The sequence below is a fragment of the Phodopus roborovskii genome, unplaced genomic scaffold (genome assembly GCF_943737965.1).
Source record: "Phodopus roborovskii unplaced genomic scaffold, PHOROB, whole genome shotgun sequence".
Lineage (NCBI taxonomy): Eukaryota > Metazoa > Chordata > Mammalia > Rodentia > Cricetidae > Phodopus > Phodopus roborovskii.
The window spans coordinates 35859314-35886915 of NW_026126480.1; the positions used below are offsets into that span (position 1 = coordinate 35859314).

Here is a 27602-nt window from a genome sequence, read left to right on the forward strand (position 1 = left end):
TATGATGGCTAATGCATCCTACAACTGTATAACTCTTTTGAAAAACATGTAGTATTTTTTTTTAATCTTTGAGAATTTCATACATATATAAAATTTTATTTTAGTATTGGGTGTCCTGGAATTCACTCTGTAGACTAGGCTGCCTTCAAACTCACAGAGATACACCTGCCTCTGCCTCCCTGATGCTGGGATTAAAGTTGTGCACCACCACACCTGACTTAATATATAGTAAATTTCAATCATTCCCCTACTCTCACCCTCCAGTTCCTTCCAGACCCACCCCTCACCTGGCCTTCTCTCAATTTCTAGTCCTCATTGAAACCAAAAAAAAAAAAAAAAAAAAAATCCCAAAACTAATGCCTGAGTCCCCTTTGTATTGCCTGTATGTACATAGGCTTGGGGCCATCCACTGTATAGTCAGACCCTTGAAAAACAATGATTCCATAACACTTACGTTGATGCTTTCTGCCTTGTCCCAAGGTCAATGTTGTAATGTTGTGTGTCTATTTCTTTTTTCTTTTTGAGGCAGGGTTTCTCTGTAGCTTTGGAGGCTGTCCTGGAACTCGTTCTATAGACCAGGCTGGCCTCGAACTCAGAGCTCTGCCTGCCTCTGCCGGGAGTGCTGCCACCACCCAGCAGTGTTGTGCCTCTTACTGTTCCCACAGGTGTCTCCCTTCTCATTGTTCCTTTGGTCTACTTTGTCTCTCAGGCACAAACTTACAAGACCTGACATCGTTTAACATGGAACTCTCCTCCAGTGGGATCAGCGCAGACCTCAGCAAGGTGCACAGCAATGAGATGATGAGATGGGGGGTGCCATCCGCTCGGCTGACTCAGGGTGACACTCGACCTTTTCCTCTCCTTCCCCGAGCAGGGCCATGCAGTTGTGGGAGCAGTTGGAGCCAACGACTGGGCTGGGGGATTTCTGGACCTGGATGTAGACTTGCAGGATGCCACATTTGTTGGGAACGAACCACTAACGTCAGATAAAAGAGCAGGTTATCTGGGTGAGCACCTTGCTTTTCTGCTGTTTTGTTCTGGTTGGAAAGACTGGAAAGTTGCTCAGACTAGCTTTCAATTAACAGTGGGAACTACCCTCCCTCCCTCCCTCCCTTCCTTCCTTCCTTCCTTCCTTCCTTCCTTCCTTCCTTCCTTCCTTCTTTCTTTCATTTTTTTGAGGGAGAGGAAGGTTTGAGGCAGGGTCTGATCTAGTTCAAGATGGTTTGGAACTCACTGCAAGCCTGTTATTTAATTTCGCAAAAATATTACAGGTGTGAATATTTTTGTGAGACAAACTGTTACAGATTCTAGATTGTATATGAATGCCACAGCGCATGTTTGGAGGTCAGAGGACAACTTGCAAGAGTTGGTTGTTGTTTCTACCATGTGTATCCCAGCGATCGAACTCAGATCATGAGTTTGGTGCAATAGCTTTTACCTGCTGAGCCATCTCACCAGCCCAGTTTTACTTAATTTCAAGAGTTCTTTTCAACTAGGCATGATGAAGGCACAAGCCTGTAATCTCAGCACTTTGGGAGACTGAGGCAAGAAGACTGTGAGTTCAGAGGCCATTGTGGTCCAAACAGAAAGATTCTGTCTGAAAAAGAAAGTGGGGGTTGGGGAAAACTGGGGAGAGAACAAGAAGATTAACAATGCTTTTTGCTCATGCTGAGGATCATGGTTCAGTCCCCAGCATCTACACTGGGAGACTCACACCACCTGTAACTCCAGTGCCAGGGTCTCTGATACCTTCTTCTGACCTCCCAGGGTGCACATGTACCTGCTCTCTCTCTCTCTCTCTCTCTCTCTCTCTCTCTCTCTCTCTCTCTCTCTCTCTCTCTCTCATGCCTGCTGAGGTCTCACCCTGCACAGCTCCAGGCTACTGGTCCACCTGAGGAGCTCTCCCCAGGCTGCCCTGGGTCCTCACCCTGATGCTCTTCAGTTGACGCTGTACAGCGGGCCTTTCCTCTCTCTGGCTGCTCTTCTGATGTTAGCTCTCACTAGTGGCATGCTAAGTGCTTCTGTCTCTGGTCGTATCTGTGGTCTTATCTGATTCTCAGAACCACTTCCACACAGTGGGTGTTGTTCCTTTTTTTTAAAGATTATAAACAGACTAAGAGGTTTGGAGTGATTGTTACCCGGTCATACAGCAAGGAAGTGACAGGCCTGGGATTTAAGCCCTGCCGCTGATTCCCAGGGCATCCTTCGGGCTTGTGCTTCAGGAACACATTAGTGATGAGATTCAGTTTCTTTGCCCTCCTTTCCTGTGCCTTTCTTGTTTTCAGCTGTTATACAAAAAGTTTTAGATAGACTCCTTTTTAAAATTAATTCTTTTTATTTTATGGGCATTGATGTTTTGCCATGGGTGTCGGATCCGCTGGAACTGGAGTTATAGATAGTTGTGAGTGCCATGTGGGTGCTAGAGAATTGAACCTGGGTCCTCTGGAAGAGCAGTCAATGCTTTCAATCACTGAGCCATCTCTCTAGCTTATTGGATAGACTCTTGAACTGTATTTACATCTGGTTTTATTTTTTTTGGGGGGGTGACAAATTTCCCCACCTGGAACTCATTGTGTAGATCAGGCTGGCCTCAAAATCAAAGACACAGCTGCCTCTGCCTCCCACGTGCTGGGGTTAAAGTGCCCAGCTGCATATTTACTTTTATTTGTTTATTGTGGCAACACCCAGAGCAGCAGCTTGGGGAGTGGGGTGGGGCATGTGCCTTCTTTTTCCTGCCAAGCCTTATCAAGGTTTGTTATTGGCCCCAGCAGGGGTGGGGGGTGGGGACTTCACAGCCTGCTTGATCTGGCCTTGCCCACAGTGCACAGGTTCTTGCTGTCTTCTTCAAAGTGGGCAGGAGAACTAGGGTGCTCTTCTGCCTCCAGAGCGACCAGTTTGGGTCACCAGAAAGTGGGTGGGTGACATGTGGTCACCTTAGGGTGGCTGTGGGTGTCATTCGGCACTGCTTGTGGTTTCAGCTTTGAGAAGGATGGGAGTTTCCTTTTCACTCTTGGTGCCATTTTGGTGAAAGGATTTTTGTTTTTGAGACATTTTGAGGCATCATTTTTATCATATGTGTATAGTTTTGTCTGTATGTCTGTGTACCGCATGCATGTAATGCTCTTGAAGGCCAAAAGAGGGAGCCATATACCCTGGTACTGTGAACCACCATAGGTCCTGGGACTCAAACCTGGGTCCTCTGAAAAAAAGCAGCCAGTGTTCTTAACTGCTGAGCCAGCTCTCTGGCCCTAAAAAGGGTTTCTCACGTGTCCTTCCCTTCCCTTCCTTTTGGTGTGAGTAGACGGGGCTGATGTGGAACTTGCAGATCCCTGCCTAAAATGCTGAGAACAAGTGCGCCAGTGCATCAACTTTGCCAGGGTTTCTCTGTGTAGCCCTGGCTGTCCTAGAACTGTACACTGGTGGGGAAGGCATGGGGGCAGGAGTTTGAGGTAGCCGGTCACAATTCATCTCTGAAAGATACATTATTACTTTTCCTTCAGTCCTGGGACTCGGCATGAAATGGCACTGCCCACATCAGGTTGGGTCTTCCCTGCGGTTAAACCTTGGGGTGGGGGGGAGAAACGGCTTCAGTGACTTAGAGCACTGACTGCTTTTACAGAGGACTGGGGTTTGCGTCCCAACACCCACATGGTGTCCCACAACCATCTGCAACACCAATTTCAAGGGATCTGACACCCTCTTCTAGTCTCCATGGTTGCTAAGTATAGCACATGGAATACATGTGTATATACAGGTAAAATATTCATATACATGAAATAAAATAAGTCGTGCACAGCAGACATTCTGTGTTCATCGGCACATGGCTGGCTGTTCCCTGGGTTAGCAGGTTGTCCACAACTGAGAAGTTCAGGGGTGGTAAGGCTGTTCAGTGTATGTGGCTGCCTCTCTTATGGAAAAGGTCTTCTGGCTATTTCCATGTATCTTGGTTATGAGCTCAATGTTCTGGGCTCTCAGTCTCCCAGCAGCCTTTGCGCTCCTAACTCCAAGTCTCCCGCCTCTGTCTCACTAGGCTACACCGTGACCTGGATGCCCTTCCGTAGCTCCATGTCTCTACTGGCCGTGGGAGCCCCACGATACCAGCATGTGGGACAAGTACTGCTCTTCCAAGCACCCAAAGCCGGAGGACACTGGAGTCAGATCCAGAAAATAGAAGGGACTCAGGTGAGAGTGACAGGGAGGGCATCAGCCACTGCAACATGAGTGATGAGTCATTGTGTGGGAGGAATGGTGTTTGCTGCTTAGAACAGCCTCTGAGGTAAACTGTCCCTACACCCCTCTCCATCTTAGGACACTGACCCTCCAGGGATTCACCTCCTCTTAATCCACATAAGCTCAAGGGTGCCACCTAGACCTGACCCTGCATTTACGATGGGGGAAGGTGGACATGGTGCAGCTGAGGGGTCAGGGCTGGGGGGATCTGCACCTCCTGCTGGCCCGGCTGACTCTTCTCTGGATTCCTTCCTATCCCACAGATTGGATCTTATTTTGGTGGGGAGCTATGTAGCGTTGACTTGAACCACGATGGTGAGACAGAGCTGTTGCTGATTGGTGCACCCCTGTTCTATGGGGAGCAGAGAGGAGGCCGAGTGTTCATTTACCAGGGAAGAGAGGTGAGAACCAGGACCCACTGAGGCAGGAAGCTCTGCTCTGGTCTGGGTTATTCCGAAGGGCTACCCCTTGGCTATGCCAACCAAACCCTTTAAACACCAAACAGCAGCTGATATAGCCTTTGGGGTCTATTGTGCAAGGGCCAGTGGTAAGTGGTTTGTATACATGGCCTCGTTTCATTGTTTGATTACCTCCTAAGCACCTCCCAGCCTAATGTTACAGATGTGAGCACAAGGCTCGGGATGCTCCCTCATTTCCCAGAGCTACAAGGTCATGCACACAGAAGCAAACTGGGCTGTCAGTGTGACAGTGGCATTGGCCACACCTTTTTTTTTTTTTTTTTTTTTTTTTTTTTGTGCTCTTCAATGTACTGACCGCAATGCCACATTCTGGGAAAGTTTGCTGAGGTTAAGGGGTTAAGGTATGAACTGTCTCCTTTCCCATGAAGGTGTTCAACATGGTCTCAGAGCTGCAGGGTGACCCTGGCTACCCACTTGGGCGGTTTGGAGCTGCCATCACTGCCCTGACAGACATCAATGGGGATGGATTGACAGATGTGGCCGTGGGAGCCCCTCTGGAGGAGCAGGGGGCTGTGTATATCTTCAATGGGCAGCCTGGAGGGCTCAATCCCCAACCAAGCCAGGTAAGGTACCCTGAAGCCTCCAAGCTCCTGGCCCAGTCTGAGCCTGGCCTCTCCCAGTTTAGCATCCATTTCTTTTTTGCTCCCTCCCAGAGAATACAAGGAACCCAGGTGTCCCCAGGAATCCAGTGGTTTGGACGCTCCATCCATGGGGTGAAGGACCTTGGAGGGGACAGGCTGGCAGATGTAGTTGTAGGAGCTGAGGGCCGAGTGATTGTGCTGAGGTAAGATGGGCTTCCTGTGACACTCTGACCAGTGTGCCTCTCTTCTTCCCTGCAGTCTGGGGGCTCTGTACTGCACCCTTGGAGGCCGGCCTGCCCTCCATCATGGTTTCCATGCTTCACCCCAGGCTCAGCAGTCGCTACTGAAAGACAGAGAAGAGATTTGAATCCAAGTCTCGCTGTTCCTAAAACCATTGTATAATGTTAAAATCTGCTGCTTTGGGTTCTTGGAACCCAAGCTTCTCCATTTTTGAAGTGGTGGTGACATTTCCTGCTTTGTTAATGACATGGCACAGGGAATAGATATTATTACATATTATGCCTTTAAAAGTTATTTATGTTCACTTGTGTGTCTGTGTGTGTGTTTACTCTCAGGCACATGCCACACCACATGTAGGGATCAGAGTACAACTCGTGGAAATCATTCCTCTCCTCCTACCCTGTAGGTCCCAGGGATCAAACTCACGTTGTCAGGCTTGGAAGCAAGCTCCTCTCTACCTTCTGAGCCCTCTTGCCAGCCCCCTTTTTGCTTTTGTGGCCGTGCTGGGAATGGAGACCAGAGCCTTGTGCGGGCTAGGAAGTGTTCCATCATTGTGCTCCACCCTTAGCCTGGTCGCCAAACTTTTTTGTTTTGTTTTGTTTTTTACTTGGGGATTTTGTTTAGGGTGACAATGGAGCACAGGCTGGCTTAAAGCTCACTATGGTAGCCCAAGCTGTCCTGGAGGTCAAGGTCTTGGTGCCTCTACCACCATGCTCAACACCTGCCATATCTTGAACACTGGGTCAGACTCTGGGCCCCGAGTGTGTGTGAGGATACATATAATGAAAACTTAAAGTTGGGCTGCTGAGGGCTACAAGGAGGCGGGCAGGCTCCTGGGAGACAGTAGTGTCTACAGCCTGTTGCAGATCTGGGCCTCTCTGCGGGGCTGGTGTTAGAGCTGAGACTGAAAGTTGAGAATGTGTAGGCTGGCAGAAGCCTAGGTTAAGAGCTTTCTAGAAATCTCAGCATGTGCCAAGGCCATACGGAAGGTGGAAGGCTGACAGGAAGGAGGGGAAGTGTGACTAGAATGTGGTTGTCCCAAGGGCACTGTGGTAGGAAATAAGATGTTGAGACAGGCAATAGACACATCATGGGTAATATAAAGCTTGACATTTATTCTGAATTTATATGGCATGACCTGGTCTACATAGTGATTTCCAGGTCAATCAGGGCCTACATAGTAAGACCTTATATCTGTCTGTCATATGGCAGTGGGCACAGTCTCTAAGGCCATTTTATAGCATAAAACCAAGCATAGAGCTGTGCCATGTGGCATGAGTGGGTATCTCTCTCTTTCTCCCTGTCTCCCTCTTAGGATCTCACTAGCCTAGGTTATGGTCTTTCTGTCTCGTGCCTAATGGTGCTTGTAGGTGTGTGCTGCTTCAGCCCCCTGATTTCTCTTGTTTCCTCTCTCTCTCCAAAACACTTGTGCATGAGGGTGTGCATGTAGGGGAGTCAGAGAACAACTGATGGGGTTGGCTTTCTCTTTCCACCATGTAGCTTCTCTAGACTCTGAACCCAGGGATCCAGCTTGGTAGCAAGTGCCTTTACCTGCTGACCCAAACCATTGACAGCCTTTTTGAAAATTATGTTTATTGAGTTGTTTGTGGTGACACAGTCCTTCAGTCCCAACACTTGGGAGGCAGAAGCAGGTGGATCTTTGTGAGTTCAATTTCAGCCTGGTCTACAGAGCAGTTCCCAGGCCAGCCAAGGATATATGGTGAAACCTTATCTCAAAACCAAGAAATTACGTTTATTTGTTTATATATATATATATAGTGTGTGTGCACGCGCGCACGCGCGCGTGTGTGTGTGTGAATGTGTGCTCACGCTCACACATGTGTGTGCCATGGCACAAATGTGGAGGTCAGAGTACAATTTATAGGACTCTGTTCTGTTTCTACCATGTGGGTCCTGGAGACCAAACTCTTGTCATTAGTCTAGATGGTTAGCACCTTTATCCCTACTAAGCCATCATCTCACTGCCTGGTTTCTCTTTTTGCAAAGATAACTTCTTTATGGAAAAGTGGGCCGCAAGGCTAGTGAACTAGGGAAGCCGTAGTTGTCACTGCTGCTATGACTGAGGGACTTCTGACAATGAAGTGGGAAGAGAGTACTCTGTCCTCTGCTGGACAGAGCTCCCAAATGTGGAGTGTGCTCAGGGAGAGGCTTATGGTTTTCTGCTCTGCAGCTCGAGGCCAGTGGTGGATGTTGTCACTGAGATGTCCTTCTCTCCAGACGAAATCCCGGTGCAGGAGGTGGAGTGCTCCTTCTCAGCCAGCCAGGAACAGAAGGAAGGAGTCACACTCAATGTGTGCTTCCAAATACAACCTCTCACATCTCAGTTTCAAGGTTAGTGTCACCCTCCTGCTCCCAGAAGAGCTGCCAGCATGGGGAGGACCCTATCACTCAATTCTTGCCTTCCTCTGTGCCCAGGTCACCTGCTTGTCAACCTTAGCTACACCCTGCAGCTGGATGGCCACCGGTCGAGGAGCCGAGGTGTATTCTCAGGAGGGAGCCATGAGCTCAGCGGGAACACATCTGTCACCCCAGATAAATCCTGCCTGGGCTTCTCCTTTCACTTCCCGGTAAGGGAGCTGACGCTGGTGCTCTGGGAAGCGCTGACTGACTGCACGAGAAGCAATGAGGGGACAGCTGTGACAAGTGACTTTGTTTGTTTTGCTTTTGTTTTTCAAATCAGAGTTTCTCTGTGCAGTCCTGGCTGTCCTGGAACTCGCTCTGTAGACCAGGCTGGGCTCCCTCACAGAGATCCGCCTGCCTCTGCCTCCTAGTGCTCAGATAAAAGGTGTGAGCCACCACACCCAACCCCCTCCCCAATTAATTACTTAGTTAATTAATTAATTTTCAAAGGTTTATTTGCATATGTATTTATGTATTTTCTGAGTGCTCTGCCTGCATGTGAACCTGCACATTAGAAGAGGCATCAGATCCATTATAGATGGTTGTGAGCCACTGTGTGGATGCTGGGAACCGAACCCAGGACCTCTTGAAGAGCAGCCAGTGCCCTTAACCCCTAACCCTTCTCACCAGCTGTTGGCCCAATTTTTTTAAAACATTATTTTGGACAGTTGCTAAAATGTCCAGATGGAGTTTGCTTGTTGCTTGTGTTAGGTTTCTTCTCTGGGGCATCAAGCATATAGAACCAGACCATTAGCCAGGTACCAGCATCCACCCTGAACAATTATCTATTCTCAGTCAGGGTTTGCTCCCAACTAGTACTGTGTCCCTCTGATCCTCGCACCCCACCCTTTTAACTCTGGAAACTTAAGGCGTACATTTGCCAGAGAAGACAGCAATATGACACGGGGAACCTTGAGCTCTGGATCTGGGTATGTGGGTTCTTGGCTCTGTTCCTCTCAGTTCTAGGTCTGAAGACAATCACGTCAGTTTTGAGAGCTGTTTCCCTCATTCTGAATAGGGAATGATTGTGCCCATCTCTTAAGATCAACATGCTCCCTAGGCATAGTTGAAACTAAGAGCCTACCTAGGCTGTTACAGTCACTAGTAATGACAAAGGTCTGAACCAAGCTCTGTGGTCAAAGGAGAAATAGCCTAATTGTTCTGGAATATTTTTGCATGAAATTTGATAATGGCTGTATCAAATTTATATATACATAATATTATTAAATAAATGTGTTTATATAATACATGTGTATATAATATACATATTATATAGGTAAACATATATTCTGTATATGAGTGTTTTGCCTGCATGCATGTCTTTGTACCACTTGCATGCCTAGTGCCCAAGCAAGACAGAAGGCATTGGACCTCCTAGGTTTGGAGTTACAGATAGTTGTGAGCCATCTGTGGGTGTTTGGAATCAAACCTGAGTCCTCTGGAAAAGTAGTCAGTGCTCTTAACCAATAAGCCACCTTTCAGCTCCCTAAAATAATCCTGTAAATTGTTTGAAAAAGGTCTCACAAGCTGGCATGGAGTGCTAGGTAACCCTCCTGCCTCAGCCTCTTAAGTCCTGGTATTACAAGCATGAACCACCATGCCTGGATCAACTTAATAATGTTGTCTTAGTTACTTTTCTATTGCTTCTATTGCTATGAAGAGACACCATGGTCAAGACTACTTATAGAAGAAAGAAAAGAGTTTGTTGGAGCTAGTTTGCAATTTCAGAGAGTCATCGTGGCATGGAGCATGGCAGTAGGCAGGCAGGCGGCCAGGCAGGCAGGCAGGCATCCGGCAGGCAGGCATGTCGCTGGAGTAGCTGCCAGCTTATATCTGATCTACAAGCAATAGGCAGAGCCAGGTAAGTGGGAATTACATGGGCTTTTGAAACCTCGAAGCCCACCACAGTGACACACCTCCTCCAACAAAGCCACACTTCTTAATCCTTCCCAAATTTTTCCACCAACTAGAGCCCAAGCATTCAAATATGTGAGCCTACAGGGACATTCCTATTCAAACCATCTCAAATGGTTCAAGTGCTTCCATTACAATCCTGTGGAAAACTGTGGGACTGATTAGTGATGTCTGGCAATGAGGAATGAAAGCTTGTACTGGGAAGCACATTATAAATGCCTGATACAGAATATATGTGTTTAGCGTATATGTGCATACAGTGGGAAATGATAAGGCCTTAACGACTAGGCTGTGGTCACTAGTAAAGTACACATGAGGCGTGCTCTCAGTTGGACAGAGTTGTGGTCTCATTAGATGCCGCTGGGTTCTCACCCTCAGGTCTGCATTCAAGACCTCATCTCTCCTATCAATGTCTCTCTGAATTTCTCTCTTTTGGAGGAAGAAGGAACACTGAGGGACCGAAAGATGGTAAGTCTGATGGAAAGATGGATGTTTAAAGGAAGTCTGGCCGGGCATTGGTGGCTCACACCTTTAATCTCAGAGCTCGGGAGGCAGAGGCAGGCAGATCTCTGTGAGTTCGAGGCCAGCCTGGTCTACAGAGCTAGATCCAGGACAGCCTCCAAAGCCACGGAGAAACCCTGTCTCAAAAAACCAAATCCAAACAAACAAACAAAAAGGGAAGTCTGGAAAATTTGCAACAGTAAAGTGAATATGTGCTACTTAAGCAAGAAGGGAATTCATAGGCGTCTATATTTAAAACTGCTTTGGAAAGAAGGGAAGCCAGCGTTCAGTGAACCTGTTCTAGGCTCTGCTAGGCATCAGCCCTAACCACGTTACTTTCCAGCACTGTCCAACACACACTCCAGGGAGAACTTCAAAAGGCCTAGCTTTGGACCAGAACTGTCTCTTGATGTTACAATGACAGGGTACCTTAATCAGCCTTCTCTGTCTGTAACAGACTAGGTAGGCCTAAGGAGCCTGCTGATCTTAAGAGGGCTGGTCTGGAGGAGAAGTTCAGGAAATGCTGGGAAAAATGGTATAGAATTTCTAGGAGTTGGAGAGCAGGCCTAGGAGGACAGTATGTTGGCAGAGACAAACCACAGAGAAATGACCACTGGCAGGCAGGGGAGGTCAGACACTGAACAGCCAGGAGCTCCTGCCAAGAACGGAACTGTAGTCTGCTTTGTCCCAGTGCAAACAAAGAGAGGGAGAGGCACTCCAAGCCGCATTCTCCTACTGTGGAGCTGTCACTAGAGAAGGACCATGTACCTAGCGGTGGGTGTGCCTGTGGGTGTGGGAAGACCACAGTCATTCCAGTTGAGCCCCAAGCTGCTCTTGTCCCATCACAAGACCTGCTCACTCACCTGAGAACTGTCTTCACGTCTCCCTTCTCAACAGGGCAGGGACACGCAGCCCATCCTGAGGCCTTCAATACATGCAGTGACTAAGGAGGTAAGAGGGAGGAGAGGCAGACACATGGGCCTGGGGTCCCTGTCCAGCTGTGCTGGGTCTGGGGCCTGAGACGCCTTCTGGGTCCTGTCTTGGCCTTTCAGATCCCGTTCGAGAAGAACTGTGGTGAGGACAAGAAGTGTGAGGCAAACCTAGCCCTGTTGTCCCCTGCCAGGTCTGTAAGCCTTTGTCCCTTGACCCCTCTTCAACTCAGCTCCATCTTCCTGAAGTAGCTGCAAAGAATGTTGAGGCAGTGTCAAAAGACCCTTCAGCATGGGCTGTGTCCGCTAGGACCAGAACTTCCCCTCTGGGCCTCACCTTCCTTCTCGAGAAAGGCAGCCATTAGCAGAGCTTGAACAGGGATTAGATAGTGTTAGGGCACTGAGCCTGAGCGTAGGAGCTGGTGTCCATGGCCAGCCAGCTCCCTCAGCTCTGAAGTCCCCACCGAATGCTGTCTCCTGCCATCTTGGCCTCCATGACTTTTTTCTGGTCAAACTCCCAATCCCCAGATCCAGAGTCCTGCGTCTGACTTCCTCCGCCAGCCTTGCTGTGGAGTGGACGCTGAGCAACTCGGGAGAGGATGCTTACTGGGTGCGGCTGGACTTGAGCTTCCCTAAGGGACTCTCCTTCCGCAAGGTGGAGATGCTAAAGGTGAGCCTGAGGGCACCACTTGCGAGTAGTTTCCTGCTGGCTCCTGTTCCTGCAATGAGCTATGGGTGGCCCAGGTGGCTGGAATGGCCAGAGTAGGTGGGATGGCAGTTAATGTGTAAGGCTCTGAGGGCCACTCTGCATTCCCTGCCTGAGCTGAGGCATGAGCTCTTTGGGCCTTGGAGTCTCTTTTTAGTGTCAAAAAATGAGGCTGGGAAATTGGAATAGGGCTGGGGAGATGACTCAGTCAGTAGGTAAAGGACTTGTCTTGTACACATGAAGACCTGAGTCTGGTCCCCATGTAAAAAGCTCACACATGAGCGCACTCTCATACACACACATACTTAGAAATAAATTAAAAGGAACTACAGAGATGGCTCTGCAGTTAAGAGCACTGGCTGCTCTTCTAAATGACCCAGGTTTAGTTCCCAGCATCCACATGGTGGCTCACAACTGCTGTAACTCCAATTCCTGGGGTTCTGTTGCCTTTTTTAACTTTGATGGGCTCCTGTGTCCATGAGCTGCGTGAGCATGCGCGCATGCACACACACACACATCAAATAAGTATGTATATATTTTGTTTTGTTTTCTTGAGACAGGTTCTCACATGTAACCCTGGCTGGCCTGGAACTCACAACATAGACCAGACTGGCTTTGAACACACAGAGATCCACCTGTCTCTGCCTCCTAAGTGCTGGGGTTAAGGGTGTAGGTCATCATGCCCAGCTAAAATAATGCCTACTAAAAAAATAAAAAAATAAGAAATAAAGGAAGAGAAAGAAGTGCATGAAAGAGGCTCTGGGGTACTGTCTTTAGCACACTTGGTAACATAAAATTATATTCCCAGGAGATGGCTGAAGTCCTTTCCAGCAGTGTCATGCGTTGTGTTGAATAGGACTTTTAGAGTACTTACCTAGCAGGCATGGAGCCCTGTGTTCCTTCCAGCACTGAATACAGCTGGGAAGGGTGGTGGTGCCTGCTTGTAATCCCAGCACGGAGAAGGTGGAGACAGGGGTGGGGGGAACTGGGGGGAGGCTGTGAGAAGGTCAAGCTCTCCTTTGGCTACATAGTAAGCCAGAGACTCTGTCACCAAACAGAACTTTAAATGTTTCACATACCATTTTTAAAATCATAAGTGATCACCATGGAAACTTGGAAATTACATAGAAGTTCAAAGAATTTTATGAACATCTCAGCAATCACTGTATGTATGTATCTATTTGCAAAACTGTCAATTGAATAGAGGGCCTTGAACATGTTAGAGAAGTGCTCTGATACTAAGTTAAACCCCTAACTGAGCAATTCCTGTTCTTATCTTTTGGGGTTATCCTTTTTGTTTGTTTGTTTTGTTTTTGTTTTTCTTAATGTTCATTGGTACTTTGTTTGCATGCATGTCTGTGAGAGATTGTCAGAAGCCCTGGAAGTGGACTTACAGACAGGTTTGAGCTGCCATGTGGGTGCTGGGGATTGAACCTGGGTCCTCTGGAAGAGCAGTCAATGCTCTTAACTGCTGAGCCATCTGTCCAGCCCCATTAAGTGTGATTTTTATATTTTTATGTATATATCAAACACATACAGAATTACATTATGTATTTATTTTGTATTTGTTTTAACCAGTTGGCATTTTTTTCTCTCCATCGTTATTTTTCCCTATGTTTAATTTTAAAGTTATTATGCTACGTTTATTTATTTATTTTGCACATGTCTATATGAAGGTGCACACGTGTGTCAGCACGTGTGTCAGCACATGCATGTGAAGGTCAAAGGACAACTTGCAGGAGTCATCTCTCTCCTCCCACCATTTTGCTCCCAGGGATTAAACTCAAGTTGAGACTTTCAGCTTTTTTGTTTGTTTTTTCTGAGACAGGACTTTTTTTTTTTTTTTTTTTTTTTTTTGTAGCCCTGACTGTCCTGGAACTAGCTGTGTAGATCAGGCTAACCTGGAACTCACAGAGATCTGCCTGCCTCTGTGTCCTGCATGCTGGGATTAAAGATGTACTTCACTACTGCCTGGCTTACTTTTAGCTTGTGTGTGTGTGTGTGTGTGTGTGGGGCGAATGTATGTAAGTTTCAGAATTCCAACCATTCCTAGGCATACAGCTCACTGATGTTGAGTCTAGTCACATTGTCACACAGCTATCTTTCCAGAACTCTTACGTCATCTCCAGCCCGTTGAACACTAGGTGTCATTCCCTGTTCTTGGTCTCTTGCCAACTTCTCATATACTAATTCTGCGAATTTAAATATTAGATTGCATGTAGCAACGGACTCACAGCATGTGTCCTGCATAGCTGGCTTATTTCACTTTACATGGCTTGTTTTGTTTAATATTGTATCCTAATGTTGCCCAGGTTGGACTCAGACTTTTGGGTTCAGGCAATCGACCTGCCTCAGCCTCTTGAGTAACAGCGACTAAAGATATGCACTGTTAGGTTCAGCTATGCCCTCATCTTTGCCTCCTCTGGACCTGCCTCTCTGAGTATCTGTCATGGCAGAACACAGCCCGAGGAGTTACAAGCCCTGAGAGTTAGTAGCCTCTGGGGGACCCTAGACCTTGTTCACAAAAAGCTTCCTCATTCTCAGCCACACAGCAGAGTTCCTGTGAGCTGCCAGGAGCTGGCTGACAAGTCAAGTCTCCTGACCAAGACACTGGCCTGCAATGTCAGCTCTCCCATCTTCAAAGCAGGGCGGCAGGTGAGTGTTGCGCAGCTCTCCCAAGAGGGCCTGAGCTGGCAAACAGGGAGATCTTGGTTCTGGGGAGGGACCAGGTAGTTGGCCAGGAAGGGTCTATCCTGTCACAAAAGGGCAGTATCTAGAGCTGCTTTGCATCTCTGGATTTGGATGGGTTCATTCCTTTTGTGGCCTTGCACACCTCACTTAGCCCAGCGGGGATGAGACCTACCCAGTGCAGGGGCTCAGGAACCACACACCCCACAGTCACTGTCGAGCTGGTAACCCACTCAGGTTACCGGGGACACCTCCATCTTCTCTCACCTCTGTTTGCCCACCAGGTCAGCCTCCAGGTGATGTTTAACACACTGCTCAACAGCTCCTGGGGAGATTTTGTTGAGCTGAATGGCACTGTGCACTGGTAAGCAGCCCATCCACATGCGGGGGGCTGGGGTTAGATGGCCAGGAAGCCTGGCCGTGCTCTAACGGTGTCCCTCCACCTTGTCCCATGCAGTGAAAATGAGGACTCAAGCCTGCTGGAGGACAACTCAGCCACCATGCACATCCCTGTCCTGTACCCAGTCAACATCCTGATTGAGGAGTGAGTGCCACTGAGCTCAGCCACTCCCTCCTTCTACCCCAGTTTTCCCACATGGGTGTCCTTGTCACCCAGGGCCCCCCCACCCCAGCCCTCTTCCTTCTCAGACGTCTCAGGTTCAGTCAGAGCTCAAGTTTGTCTGATTCCAAAGCACTTGGCTGTGTCCAGTTGCACTGTATTTCCTCTCTCCTGGATATAGTGCTGGAAGAGTGTGGAGGAACATTTATAGAATGACCTTTGCCCTCCAGCCACTTACCATCTAGTCAGAGCAGGCTCATACACATGGAGTCAGCATGCAGTGGATCTCTAGTTGGATGTTCTGGTTACTATATAAACAGAACAGTGTTTTTTTTTTGGGGGGGGTTGGTTTTTTTGTTTTTGTTTTGTTTTGTTTTGTTTTGTTTTGCTTTAAATTGGGTCGATGTGGCAAGAACATAGCTGATGTCTGAGCTCTAACCTCCAGTACTTCTAAACATAGCGGGGTGGTGTTGACATAAAAGATGGGGCCAGGTGTTGGAGAGAGGGAAGGTTCATGGAGAAAGTTGGCCTTGGCCTTCATCTAGAGGCACCTGATAAGGGCTGGTAAGGAGACAGCAGAGCACAGGCAAAGGCAAGGAGGCAGGACTCAGACAGGGAAAGCAAGTGGGCTGCCTCCAACACCGGCAGTGTGTACAAGACAGTAGTGGGGAGGCGGCTGGTGTGAACAGGTGAGCTGCAGGCAGGGTGAAGGCGTGGGAGTCAGAGGGCTGTGCACACGGGAAGGACACACAGGGAGAGAGCGCAACAATGAGCTGGGTTGAGACACTGATGAAGGCGGGATGTGTAATGAGCCCATGGCTCCCAAGGTGCGTGTGAAATCCCCAGCACAGTGCAGGAGGCTCAGAGGCTTCTCGGGGTCTGGACTGCTTTCTTTCCACCTTCCATCTATAAAATTCCCTCTCCACAGCCAGGAGAACTCCACCCTGTACACCAGTTTCACCCCTAAAGGTCCCAAGACCCAGCAAGTCCAGCATATCTACCAGGTATGAACTTCCATGGGGAATGGTCCTCAAAGCTATGCTTTCTTTTCTTTCTTTCTTTCTTTTTTTCTTTCTTTTTTTTTTTTTTTTTTTTTTTTTTTTTACTGTGTATGGGTGTTTTGCCTGCATGTCTGTCTGTGCTTCACTTGCATGCCTGGTACCTCCAGAGGCCAGAAGGTGTTTGGTCCTCTGGAACTGGAGTTATAGATGGATGCGAACTGCCATGTGGGTGCTGGGAACTGAATCTGGGTCCTTTGGAAGAGCAGCCAGTGCTCTCAACCACACTTGTAAGAAGGCACTAGGTCAGGGCCAGGTATGGTCCATCATTGTGTACTGCATAGAAGATAATAGGTACTAGAACTCACCCAGGCAGTGCCTCAGGTCACACAGGGCAGGTGGTAGTCGGGGCTGTTGCCATTCAAGCATCTCGGTCTCTACCCTTTTCCAGGTGAGGATTCAGCCTTCTGCCTATGACAACAACATGCCCACATTGGAGGCCTTGGTTGGGGTGCCACAGCCTCACAGTGAGGGCCCCATCACTCACACATGGATTGTACAGATGGTGAGTACCACTCAGAAGAGGGCAAAGTGAGCTGCTCCATGGTGGGGAACAACTATATAGAACCGCTCAATGTAGGAAAGCATTGTGAATGGATGGACCCCAGTTCCATGGACTCAGTGATGTCTGAATTAGACAAGGGTTATCTTGGGGGAACGTCTGAGTTCTGTGGGAGAGGAAGAGACTTCAGACCTACCAAAACCCCCCACCTCCAATTCCTAGGATTCTCCTGTCACTTGCCGCCGTGAGGACCTGAAGAGGCCATCTAATGAAGCTGAGGTATGGGTGTGTGAGCTGAGGAATCAGAATTGGAGGTGGGCAGTAAGCTGGGGACGGTGGGCCTCTCTGACTGGTGTTCTTACCACAACAGCCTTGTCTGCCTGGAATTCTGTTCCACTGTCCAATTGTCTTCAGGCAGGAGACCCTCATCCGAGTGACCGGGACAGTAGAACTATCAGACGAAATTAAGGTAGGGCCTGCTTGTAGTTGGCTGTGAGTAGTGTTGAGGATCCATTTGCTTTTGGAGTGATGGGGCTGGGCTCCCCACATGGGCTTTCTCCATTTGTCTCTTCTTGAATAACAGCCAGGTCAGCATAGCTGCAAACTACAACAAATCACCTTATTTGTTTGAAATTTATAGGGTGTTTTCCTAGGGGAGGCTTGTTGTTTATTTTTATTTCGGTTTTGGTTTTTTGAGACAGGATTTTTATGTTACTGTGGAAGTCACTCTGTAGTCCAGGCTGTCCTGAAACTCACAGAGATCCACCTGCCTCTGCCTCTGAGTGCTGGGATTAAAGGCGTGCACCACACCCAGCTTGGTTTGCTTTTGAGTTAGGGGCTCACTAAGTAGCCAGACTAGCCTGCAACTTATGATCTAGCCATCGCCTCCTAAGTACTGGGATGAGAACCATGTACCATGGTTTCCAAGGGTAGTTAGTTCTAGGAAAAGCCCCTCTGACACTGAAGAATGAGTGTCACATTAGACCATCACAGTAGAGTAATAAGATGAGACAGAAAACTGGGTCCTGTCCTTCCCTGTGCAAGTGGACAGAAGTTTGGGGTCTTGGTCCTGGTCTGACACTCTCCTCCTTCCACAGGCATCCTCCACGCTCAGCCTCTGTAGCTCGCTCTCCATCTCCTTCAACAGCAGCAAGCATTTTCACTTGTATGGCAGCAAAGCCTCAATGGCCCAGGTACATACCCCAGAAGCCTGCGAACAGACAGCAGAGAGGTTCGGGAACCCATGCAGAGCTCATACGGAGGGGGCCTCATGGAAGAAATTAGCTTGGCCCCAGCCAGAGCCTCCTCTAATTCAAATCCTTGTGAAGCAGGAGGTCCCACCTCACTGGGAAGCAAGCCAACTGCAGAGTCTCTTGTCTGAGATGTTATAGACCCGGGTGTCTGCTAAAGATCAGCACAATGGTACCTTAGCAAAGGGCCACCAGCCCTGTAGCGAGCACAGAGGCCCAGGCCTCAGAGATCAGACAATGCAGTGTGGCCAGAAGATGGGTCTAAACACAAGAAGCAGGTTCTTCTGGGCTTTGAGGTGCTTCCTTCTGGGGCCAACAGCAAACGTCAGGGCAACCTGTGATACACGTGGCCACGTGACAGCGAGGGCAGTGGGTGGCACATCTGTGGGAAAGCGTGCTATGATGCAACCCACACATAAGACTGGGGATGGACCCGGCACACAGGGGCCTTTAGTGTGGGTGGGCTTTTCCTGCCCTCACCTAGCTCTCCTCCCCAGGTCCTCATGAAGGTTGATGTGGTCTACGAGAAGGAGATGCTGCACCTGTATGTGCTCAGCGGCATTGGGGGGCTAGTGCTACTGCTGTTGATTTTCCTAGCGCTCTACAAGGTAGGAGCTTCCAGATGGTTAAGCATTGCCAAGACAGCTGGGGTAAAGTGGGGTGGGGGGATATGGCAGGGACCAGGGGAGAGCATAGTGGGCCATGGAGTTTAAGAGACAGAAAAGTCCTCATCCCACCCCATCCTTCTACAGATAGGACTGTAAGCCTCAAAGAACGAGTGAGAGAGACTTCACCATCACTCAGTTCAACACTGGCCCAGCCAGGACTAGGTTGATAGAGAAAAGAGGAAGGAGGGACCTTCTGGTAACAGGTTTTGTATTAGGCCCCACAAAACAGAGACATATAATATAAACATGGTCCCCACTCATATAGAGTTCACAGTTGAGATACAGGACACAGACAAGGGTGAGCGTAATGAAGGCTATACTGGGGCTGTATCCTCTGAGTCCTGACTCCGACTGTGAGGTTTCCCCAAGAAGAGGTGGCACTTGAACTGAAATTTGGACAAGTAAAAATTAGGGACAAAGAGGGCCAGAGGACAGGTGATCCACGAAAAGGGCTCGAGAGTTTCAGAACAGAAGCTGCACGCAATGGTGCACACCTGTGGCCCCAGCACTCGGGTGTCAGAGGTAGACTTTCTGAAAGTTCGAGGCCAGCACAAGGTGCCCATGGAGACCCTGTCTCAAAAGTTAAGGGAGAGGGGCTGGAGAGATGGCTCAGTGATTAAGAGTACTATCTACTCTTCCAAAGGACCCGGGTTCAATTCCCAGCACCCACATGGCAGCTTACAACCGTCTGTAAGTTCCAGGGGATCCAACACCCTCACACAGACACACATGCAAACAAAACACCAATGCACATGAAATTAAAAAAAAAAAATAAGGGAGAGAGGAGTTGAGAGGCAAAAATGGGGTAGAGCCACACAGCCTATTGGGGCTTGTGTCTCCCACTTAATGTCTTGTCCTGATGTCTCTCACCATGGCTACCAGCTCTGTCTCCTCCTCCTGAACTTCCTGCTGCCCCAGTGCTCCATCTTTTATTTAACAGCTTCCCTGTTAAGGACCATGTAGAATTTATACTGTAGGTGGCTTCTCATTTGCATCTGTTAGACTGTGTGACAAAAACAGCTATTATTACCTACTTCCCACACTTACCCAAATATTGTTAGAATTAATTCTCGAGATGGAGACCATGGCGCACACACTTGAACACACAATTCTAAGCTTTTAGGAGAGCATGCACAGCACACAATTAAGCAACACACTATCGATTCTTCCTATTAAGAGATATTGTCAAATGACCCACTGAGATCTAAGAGTGTCAGTGGTAGAGCAGTGGCATGCAGAAGGCCCTGGGTTCTAGTCTTAGCACTGAAAGAAAAATATCACCTACTTAAAAGATTTATATGTGGGGTGTGTGTGTGTGTGTGTGTGTGTGTGCGCGCGCGCACCTTGTATATGCAGGAGCCCACAGAGAGAGTCAGATCTCCTGGAGTTATGGGAGGTGCTGGGAACTGAACCCAGATTCTCCACAAAAGATTCAGCACTCTTTACTGTTTTGCTTTGTTTGTTGACACGGTTTAAACTATCCTTGATATGTCCTTATCATAAACTGATAAGTCTCTGAAAATGATCTCAAACTCTTGAACCTCCTGCCTCTACCTCCCTAGTGCTAGGGATCTAGGCCTGCCCCACCGCACGGGGCTCTTTATGCAGTATTGGGCTTTAATCAGCTTGCAAGCACTCTACCAACTGAGCTACAGCATTAGCCCACATTTCTAAAAGGGAGTATCAGTATGCAGCCTACATGGCTAAAGCTGAAGATCCTGCTGTCTTCCCTCCTGAATGCTGGGACTGTGATGCTGGGTGACCATACCGGGCTGTCACATGGCATTCTTAATGAGTCTAAAGAATAAATCACCAAACTTAAAGCTTTTTAGTAGTCACAAGATTTTTAAAAATCTATTTCTTTAATTTTATTATTTTTTTTTTGTGGGAGATGGACATGTAGCCCTGACTACCTAGAACTTCTAATGTAGGTCAAGGCACCTTGAGCTCATAGAGACCCTCCTTCCTCTGACTCCAGAGTGCTGGCATTAAAGGCAGGCACCACCACACCCAGACTAAATGCTTGTTTTGCTTTTTTAATTTGTGGCTTGGAAAGTTGGCTTGGTGGTTAGGACACTTGTTCTTGCAACTGGTCCAGGTTCAATTCCCAGCACCAGGCACACAAAATAGTCATACACACAAAATAATAAAAATAAATCTAAAAACAATTAAACTTTTTCCTGTTATTTCTGAGGAGTGGTGGAGGAAGCATGCCATAGCGCCCAGGTAGAGGTCAGAGGGCAACTCTCAGGAGCATGTCCCCTCCTTCCACTGTGGCTCTGGGAACTAAACGAAAGTAGTCAGGCTTGTGTGGCAAATGATTTTTACCTGGAGCTACTGCCCCTTAAAAATAAATATTTCTGAGAGGCAAAACATGCAGGTGCCGTGTGACTGTGGTATTTGTCAGCATAGGACATCTTCACACCTTACAGGGCAGCTGGTCCCTAGGTGCCTGCCCACTCTCTGTGTGCTTCTCACAGGTTGGTTTCTTCAAACGGAACCTGAAGGAGAAGATGGAGACTGATGGAGGTGTCTTGAATGCAAGTCCTAATGAAGATGCTGACCCTCTGGCAGAATCTGGAGAAGAAACCAAAGATCCCAGCTGCCTAGAGCCCCTCCATGAGGGTGACAAGGACTGAGGCCTACATGCAATACACTGATGGCCCAAAACTAGACTTAAGAGTGCCGGTACTGACCAGCATCAGCCGTATGTCGTCGATGTGTACCCTCATCTTTGGCTAGTCATGGTTGCTCCTAGTCCTGAATTTCCCTGGTGTGAGCATTGAGCTCATCCCCACCTTATCTACAAGTGCATGTAAGACTCTGCTAAGGAAGGCCAGGAGGCCAGAGATGAAGCCCTGCCTCCTGCTAGCCTGCCTTGCTGTCCCCCAGAGAGAATCTTTGGTCCGAACTTGTAGAAACTGTCATCTCAGGGCCCAGTTTTACTCCAGCTCTCTCAACTGCCCTCGGATGTCCCAGCCTTCTGGGTCTGCCTCACACTGTCTCCTGCCTGGAGTCTAGCCTGGACTCTGCTGAGAGACTGCAAATCCACCTGTGTCATTGCATTGCTGCCGCAGATGTCTAGGAAGACATTGCAAAATCAGGCCCCCGTGGCTGGCCCAGCCTCTGCAGGAGTGACCCACCTTTCCTCCCCACATCTCTTTGCTGCCTCTCTTTCCCAGGCTGCAGCTACTCCAGCCTTTCCGAGAGTCATTCTCCTTCCTGTGAAGCTGCACTTCACCTCATGTCCTCTTCCGCCTGGAACATTCCTGCCTCCGCCTGTCCTGGCTCAGGGAGGATTCCACTCACACCAGCCTGCACCTGTCCCTTGTCCCCAGGTTGTATTTGTTCTCTCTTTGATGATTTAATTCCTGCCTCAGAGTGAGCTCCTTGAGGTTGGGGCATACATTCCTATGCCATTCACCTTGGGAATCTCTGATGACATCCGAGGGCAGGGGTATAGTGGGTGCTTGGTACAGTTTCATTGTAAGTGGAGAAGATAAAGAAATAGCATGGGTGAGCCCTGGGCATTTCATCCTTCAAGCCTCTGCCTTTCCAGGCTCCTTCATTCCCCATTCAGCACCCCCCCCCCCAGTTCCCTCACAGAAGGAGCTCAAGGAGTCCCAATACAAAGCACATGCATGGTGTCTTGAATGAGAAATGCCCACATAGGCTCAGGCACCTCAACACTTGGTCCCCGTAGTTAGAGAGATTGTAGGGAAGCACAGCCTTGCTGGCCGTCGGCTGGGAAGGGCTGTGAGAGTTGGAAACCTTGCCCCACTTGTAGTTCATGCTCAGCTTTGTGCTTTGGATTGATGTCATCTCTCGGTTTCCTACTGTCTTTCCAGCCACTGGCTGCCGTACCTTCCAACACAGACTCCCACCCTCTGGAACCACGAGCCCAAATAAACTTGATTCCATAAGTTTTCTTGATTGTTTATCATGGCAACAGAAAAGTAAGGAACACAACAAGCCGGCATCTATTTGTCCAGTAAATGTGGAATTGTGTCCAATTCTGAGGTTTTGTGCTAGTGCAGCATTCCAGCCTGGCTCATTTAAATGGACATATCCCCCTCAAAGTTTTATCAAGTTGAACCAAAAGAATCAGCCCTGCTTCTTCTCTCTTGTATTAGATTTTTGTTTTGTTTGTTTGTTTTTCTGCAGCCACTGCTGCAATAAATCACCCCAACAAAAAGAAATTTCCAAGAGAAAGGTTTATTTTGTGTTACACTTCCAGAAAAGCTGTAAAGCCACCATGGTAGAAGAGGCACGTGGCAGGAACACAAAGGTTGTCCCCTACATGGGCAGTCTGGAAGCTGAGAGTAAATAGGATGTGGAGGAGGACATAAAAGCTCAAAACCCACCCCTGACTCACTTCCCCCAATGAGGCTCCGCCTCCTGAAGATCCCATGTGCTTCCCAAACAACATCACCAGATGGGGATCAAGTGTTCAAATAGATGAGCCTACACAGATGTCTTTGCACATTCAGATCTCAACACTCCTCTTGCCTTTTGCCATCATGACCCTCAGGCTGCTACCCTTGGCCTGCAACTAACATTGTGGGTTAATTCCAAACAAAAGCATGGAGAAAGAGACTGAACAGAAGAAGAGGCTAACTGCATTTTAGGATATGGGCATAAACAGGCTGGAGAGATGGCTCAGTAGTTAAGAACACATCTGCTCTAGCAGAGGACCTGAGTTCAGTTGCCAGCACACAGGTTAGGCAACTCACAACTGCTTAACACTTGGTTCCAGGAGGATGTAACACCTCTGGCTTCTGTGGACTGCTGTCCATGAACTGAAAAGCAACAGCAAGAGAGGCAAGTGGGCTCTCATCTTTTATTTATAAAACAAGAAAGGAAGCCATAGAGATCTAGAAGCCACAGAAAGAGCGAGTCACTAATCCTTTTCTGTGGTCAGTCGGACCCCAGAGAGTGGATCTCATCACTGGGAGAAGAGAAAACTGTGCACCTGTATAGATCAGGCAAGCAGTGAGAGAGTCCCTAGGCCATGATCTTTGATGGTCCTCTGACAAAAGGGGGGCACATGAACATTTCCAAGCCTGTCATGAAAGACACAGGCCATTATCCAGTCTGTCTGAGCCTGCCAGTCCTATAGCCTTCTGTGTGGAAAGACGGGGTAAACTGAGGTCTGGTCTTGCTCTGAGACTCCTTGGCCCAGCATGCTCCTCCCTGGTCCCTGCCAATGTTTCTCCTTTTGCCCCAGCTGTCTTGGCAAAGCTTAACCATCATAGCAGAGCCTAACAGCCTCTCCAGCTACACCAGCCTTCACTTGATATGACCCCAACGAACCATGGGAAGGGCTCATTAGCAAGACAATTGTAATGAAGAAGTGAAACCATTTTTCCAGAAAGAGAAGATTATTCATTTTGTTTTTAATTACATTCTATTTAGTGTGTGTGTGTGTGTGTGTGTGTGTGTGTGTGTGTGTGTGTGCCACAGTACATTCTTGGAGGTGGTCAGGGACATTTTTCCTTCCACCTCTATACTCTTAAAAAGCTGAAGAGATGCTTAGTAGTGAGGAGAGCTCACTGCTCCTGCTGAGGGTCCCAGCACCATCAGGCAGCTCACAACCGGTCATAAATACAGTTCCAGGGGGGTCCAACACTCCTAGCTTTGAGGCACCTACACTCACATATGCACACCCACACAAAAACATGTATCTATTAAGTGTTTAAAAACATTCAGGAACCCCAAAAGCCTTTTTGACATGCATTAGATATATTGTACTTATGAAGTTTAAATGGAAATAAAATAATTCATCACCATGTGCTGTCGACTTTACTCAAGCTATAGTTATTTTGGAAGAGGGAACCTCAACTGAGAGAATGCCCCTACTGGATTGGCCTGTGCACAAGCCTACTGTGCATATTCTTGATCTATGATTGGCATGGGAGAGCCTAGTTCACTGTGGGTAGTGCCACCCCTGAGCTGGTGGAGAGCAAACCGAGCAAGCCAGGGTGAGCAAGCCAGTGAGCAGCATCTTCCATGGCCCGTCAGCTCCCACCCTGACTTCTGTGGATGATGGGCTACAAGCGGTAAAATGAAATAGATCCTTTCCTCTCCAAAGATGCCTTTGGTAATGGTGATTTGTTGCAGCAATAGGAACCCTAACCAAGAAAATCACCCAACCCCTCATTTATGAGCTATCAGAATAATGGCACATGTCAGCATGTGTCATATGAGCCCTAGAAACCCCTTCCTTTAAAAGAAAAAGGAAGAAGAGGGAAAAGAACCGTGTGACACAGTGGTGCATACCTGTATAGTAAGGGGAGCCTTATTATACAGTGCTGTGATGCTAAACGAGATGACAGCTGCAAACTGCTTATCATGTTCCTAGCCTGTACTTGCCAACAGCATTTACAGTGTCGGACAGGGGACCACAGAGCACCACATGGGACCTTGCACAGCTACACCTAGTGCTGGAGCTAGAGTTCGCAAGAGTTCTTCCATGACCTTGTGGGATCTTGGGAAATGTGCCCAGGCTGGGTTGCCCTACTCCAGATGGACTCTGGAGGTCCCCTAGGAGCTGCACACAAGGAGGAGGTGTCTGAGCAGCTATGTCTCCACAGTCATTGGTTTGATCTGTTTTTAGGTACAGTCTGACCTCTATCCTTTCATATCTGCCAACTCAACCAACCACAAGTTAAAAGTGTTCAGGACCCTAGGGATGTAGGTTAGTGGTTGGGTGAGTATCTAGCATACTCGAGGCCCTAGGTTTTATCTTCAGAAACACCAAAAATTTGCATTTGTACTAAATGTACGCTGAATTTCTCTTCTCTTGTCATTATTTATACACTAGTTCTTGCAACCTACTAGAAGTAGGATAGAGTGTAAGGGGGTGGGGATGTAACTTAGTGGCAGACAGAACTCTTGTCCAGATTACAAGAGGCATTGGGTTCTATTGGCAATGCCACAAACAATCAAACAGTGTAAGGGAGGGCACACCTAAGTCACCTGCAAGTACTATGCCATTTTTATGAGGGACTTGAACATCCTGTGATTTTTGATGTCATAGGGTGGATCTAGAATCAACCCCACCTCAGATGCTGAGAGACAAATAATACAAAGCCATGTCTTTTCAAACAAGCACTCCCTCCCACTACACACACACACACACACACACACACTTTGTCTATGCCTCATGTCTTTGGAAGCTTAGTTTAAAAATCTATTCCAGGGGACTGGAGAGATGACTCAGAGGTTAAGAGCACTTGCTACTCTTTCAGAGGATCCATGTTCTGTTCCCAGAACACACATGGTGGCTTTACAACCACTTGTAACAGTTTCAAAGAATCCAGTGTCCTCTTTCTGCCCCCTCAGGTACCAGGCACACGTGGTCCACATGCATACAGGCAAAATCTCAGACACATAAAAATAAAATATTGTTTAAAATGAAACATATAAAACTCATTTTAAAAAAGAAAGAAAAATTGAAACCTGCTCCAGGAGCCAGTAAAATGTCCCAGAAGCTAAAGGTGTGTTGCTGACACTCCTTCCCAGCAGAGATGTAAACAAGTACCCTTCCCTCTCCCAAGGTCCCAACCACAAACTCAGGCACTATCTCACAAAGTTCCCTCTAAGGAGCCAATGAGTTTAATGGACTTGCTTACAGAGCATAGCTGATGGCTACTTACAGGAATGTAGATGTTCCCCGCAAAAACGAGGCTGCAGAGGAAAGTCTTAACCTAGCAGGGATTGTGGCTTTCCTATAGTTGCACACACAGAGTGCCACCTTTCCCAGACTTTCCCTCTCTGAGGCCACATTTGATTGTGGTACAGTAATATACAATAAATGGTATGGCATAGCTGGCCCTCCCCATCCCTCTATGAGGGGTGTAAACAGTCCAGCCCAGCTGGGATGCTTTTTCGAAAGTGAGCTCAGCTGAACTTAAGAAGATGGAGACGGTTTGACTCAGGGTATAATCATGTTCAAGGCACCTGTTACCAAGCCTGACAATCTGAGTTACCTCCTAGGACCACACAGAGGAGGGAGAGAACAGACTCCTCCTGCAAGTTGTCCTCTGACCTCCACAAGTGAGCCACAAGCCATGTCATGTCCATGCCTACATATATACGCACTCACACACAAACACACAATAAATAATGAACTTAAAAAAATCTAGGTGCTAGGGCTGGACAGATGGCTCAGCCATTAAAGGCTAGGCTCACAACCAAAATATAAAAATCTAGGTGCTGAAGAAATGGCTCAATGGTTAAGAACAATTGCATTAATCAGGGAGAAACAACTGGCTGAGAAAAAAATTTTTTTTGTTGCTTACAGAGGACTCAGATTCAGTTCTCAGCACCCATATGGTAGCTTACAACCATCTGTAATTGCAGTTCCAGAGGAGACAACACCTTCTTCTGGTACCAGGCACATTCTTTATTACTCATCCTCACATGCAGGCAAAACACTCATTCACATAAAGAATAAAATCTACAAAAACAAAAATTGATATAACCAAGGCAGAGTGAACTGCCTTGGGAGGCATTGGGAAGCAAAGGTAAGAGACTGACATAAATTCAAGGTTAACCTGGGCTACATAGTGAATCCAGGTTAGCATGGGATACAGATTAAAGCCCTGTCTCAAAATAAATAAATAAAAATGCATTTTTCCAGCCGGGAGGTGGTGGCGCATACCTTTAGTCCCAGCACTTGGGAGGCAAAGGCAGGTGGATCTCTGTGAGTTCAAGACCAGCCTGGTCTACAAGAGCTAGTTCCAGGACAGCCTCCAAAACTACAGAGAAACCTTGTCTCGAGGAAAAAAAAAAAAAAAAAAAAAAAAAAAAAGGAAGAAAGAAAAGAAAATCCATTTTTCACCAGGACACAGGCTAGAAACTCTTATAAATTT

General features: G+C 47.8%; 1 protein-coding gene across 1 annotated transcript in view; it reads left to right on the top strand.

Moving 5' to 3' along the window:
• The window catches only part of Itgal (integrin subunit alpha L), a 33087-nt gene extending 10438 nt beyond the window's left edge, over positions 1 to 22649 (top strand). Inside the window, 23 exon segments of the mRNA XM_051193051.1 lie at positions 710 to 783; positions 875 to 1007; positions 4031 to 4182; positions 4494 to 4631; positions 5078 to 5272; positions 5363 to 5493; positions 7722 to 7882; positions 7967 to 8118; positions 10244 to 10333; positions 11264 to 11317; positions 11419 to 11489; positions 11824 to 11965; positions 14546 to 14656; positions 14974 to 15053; positions 15147 to 15233; positions 16177 to 16252; positions 16698 to 16811; positions 17031 to 17087; positions 17179 to 17277; positions 17906 to 18001; positions 18556 to 18666; positions 21207 to 21338; positions 21340 to 22649. Coding sequence (XP_051049008.1) covers positions 710 to 783; positions 875 to 1007; positions 4031 to 4182; positions 4494 to 4631; positions 5078 to 5272; positions 5363 to 5493; positions 7722 to 7882; positions 7967 to 8118; positions 10244 to 10333; positions 11264 to 11317; positions 11419 to 11489; positions 11824 to 11965; positions 14546 to 14656; positions 14974 to 15053; positions 15147 to 15233; positions 16177 to 16252; positions 16698 to 16811; positions 17031 to 17087; positions 17179 to 17277; positions 17906 to 18001; positions 18556 to 18666; positions 21207 to 21338; positions 21340 to 21468 — 2585 coding nt within the window. The 3' untranslated portion in view covers positions 21469 to 22649.
• Positions 22650 to 27602: the final 4953 nt, after the last annotated feature.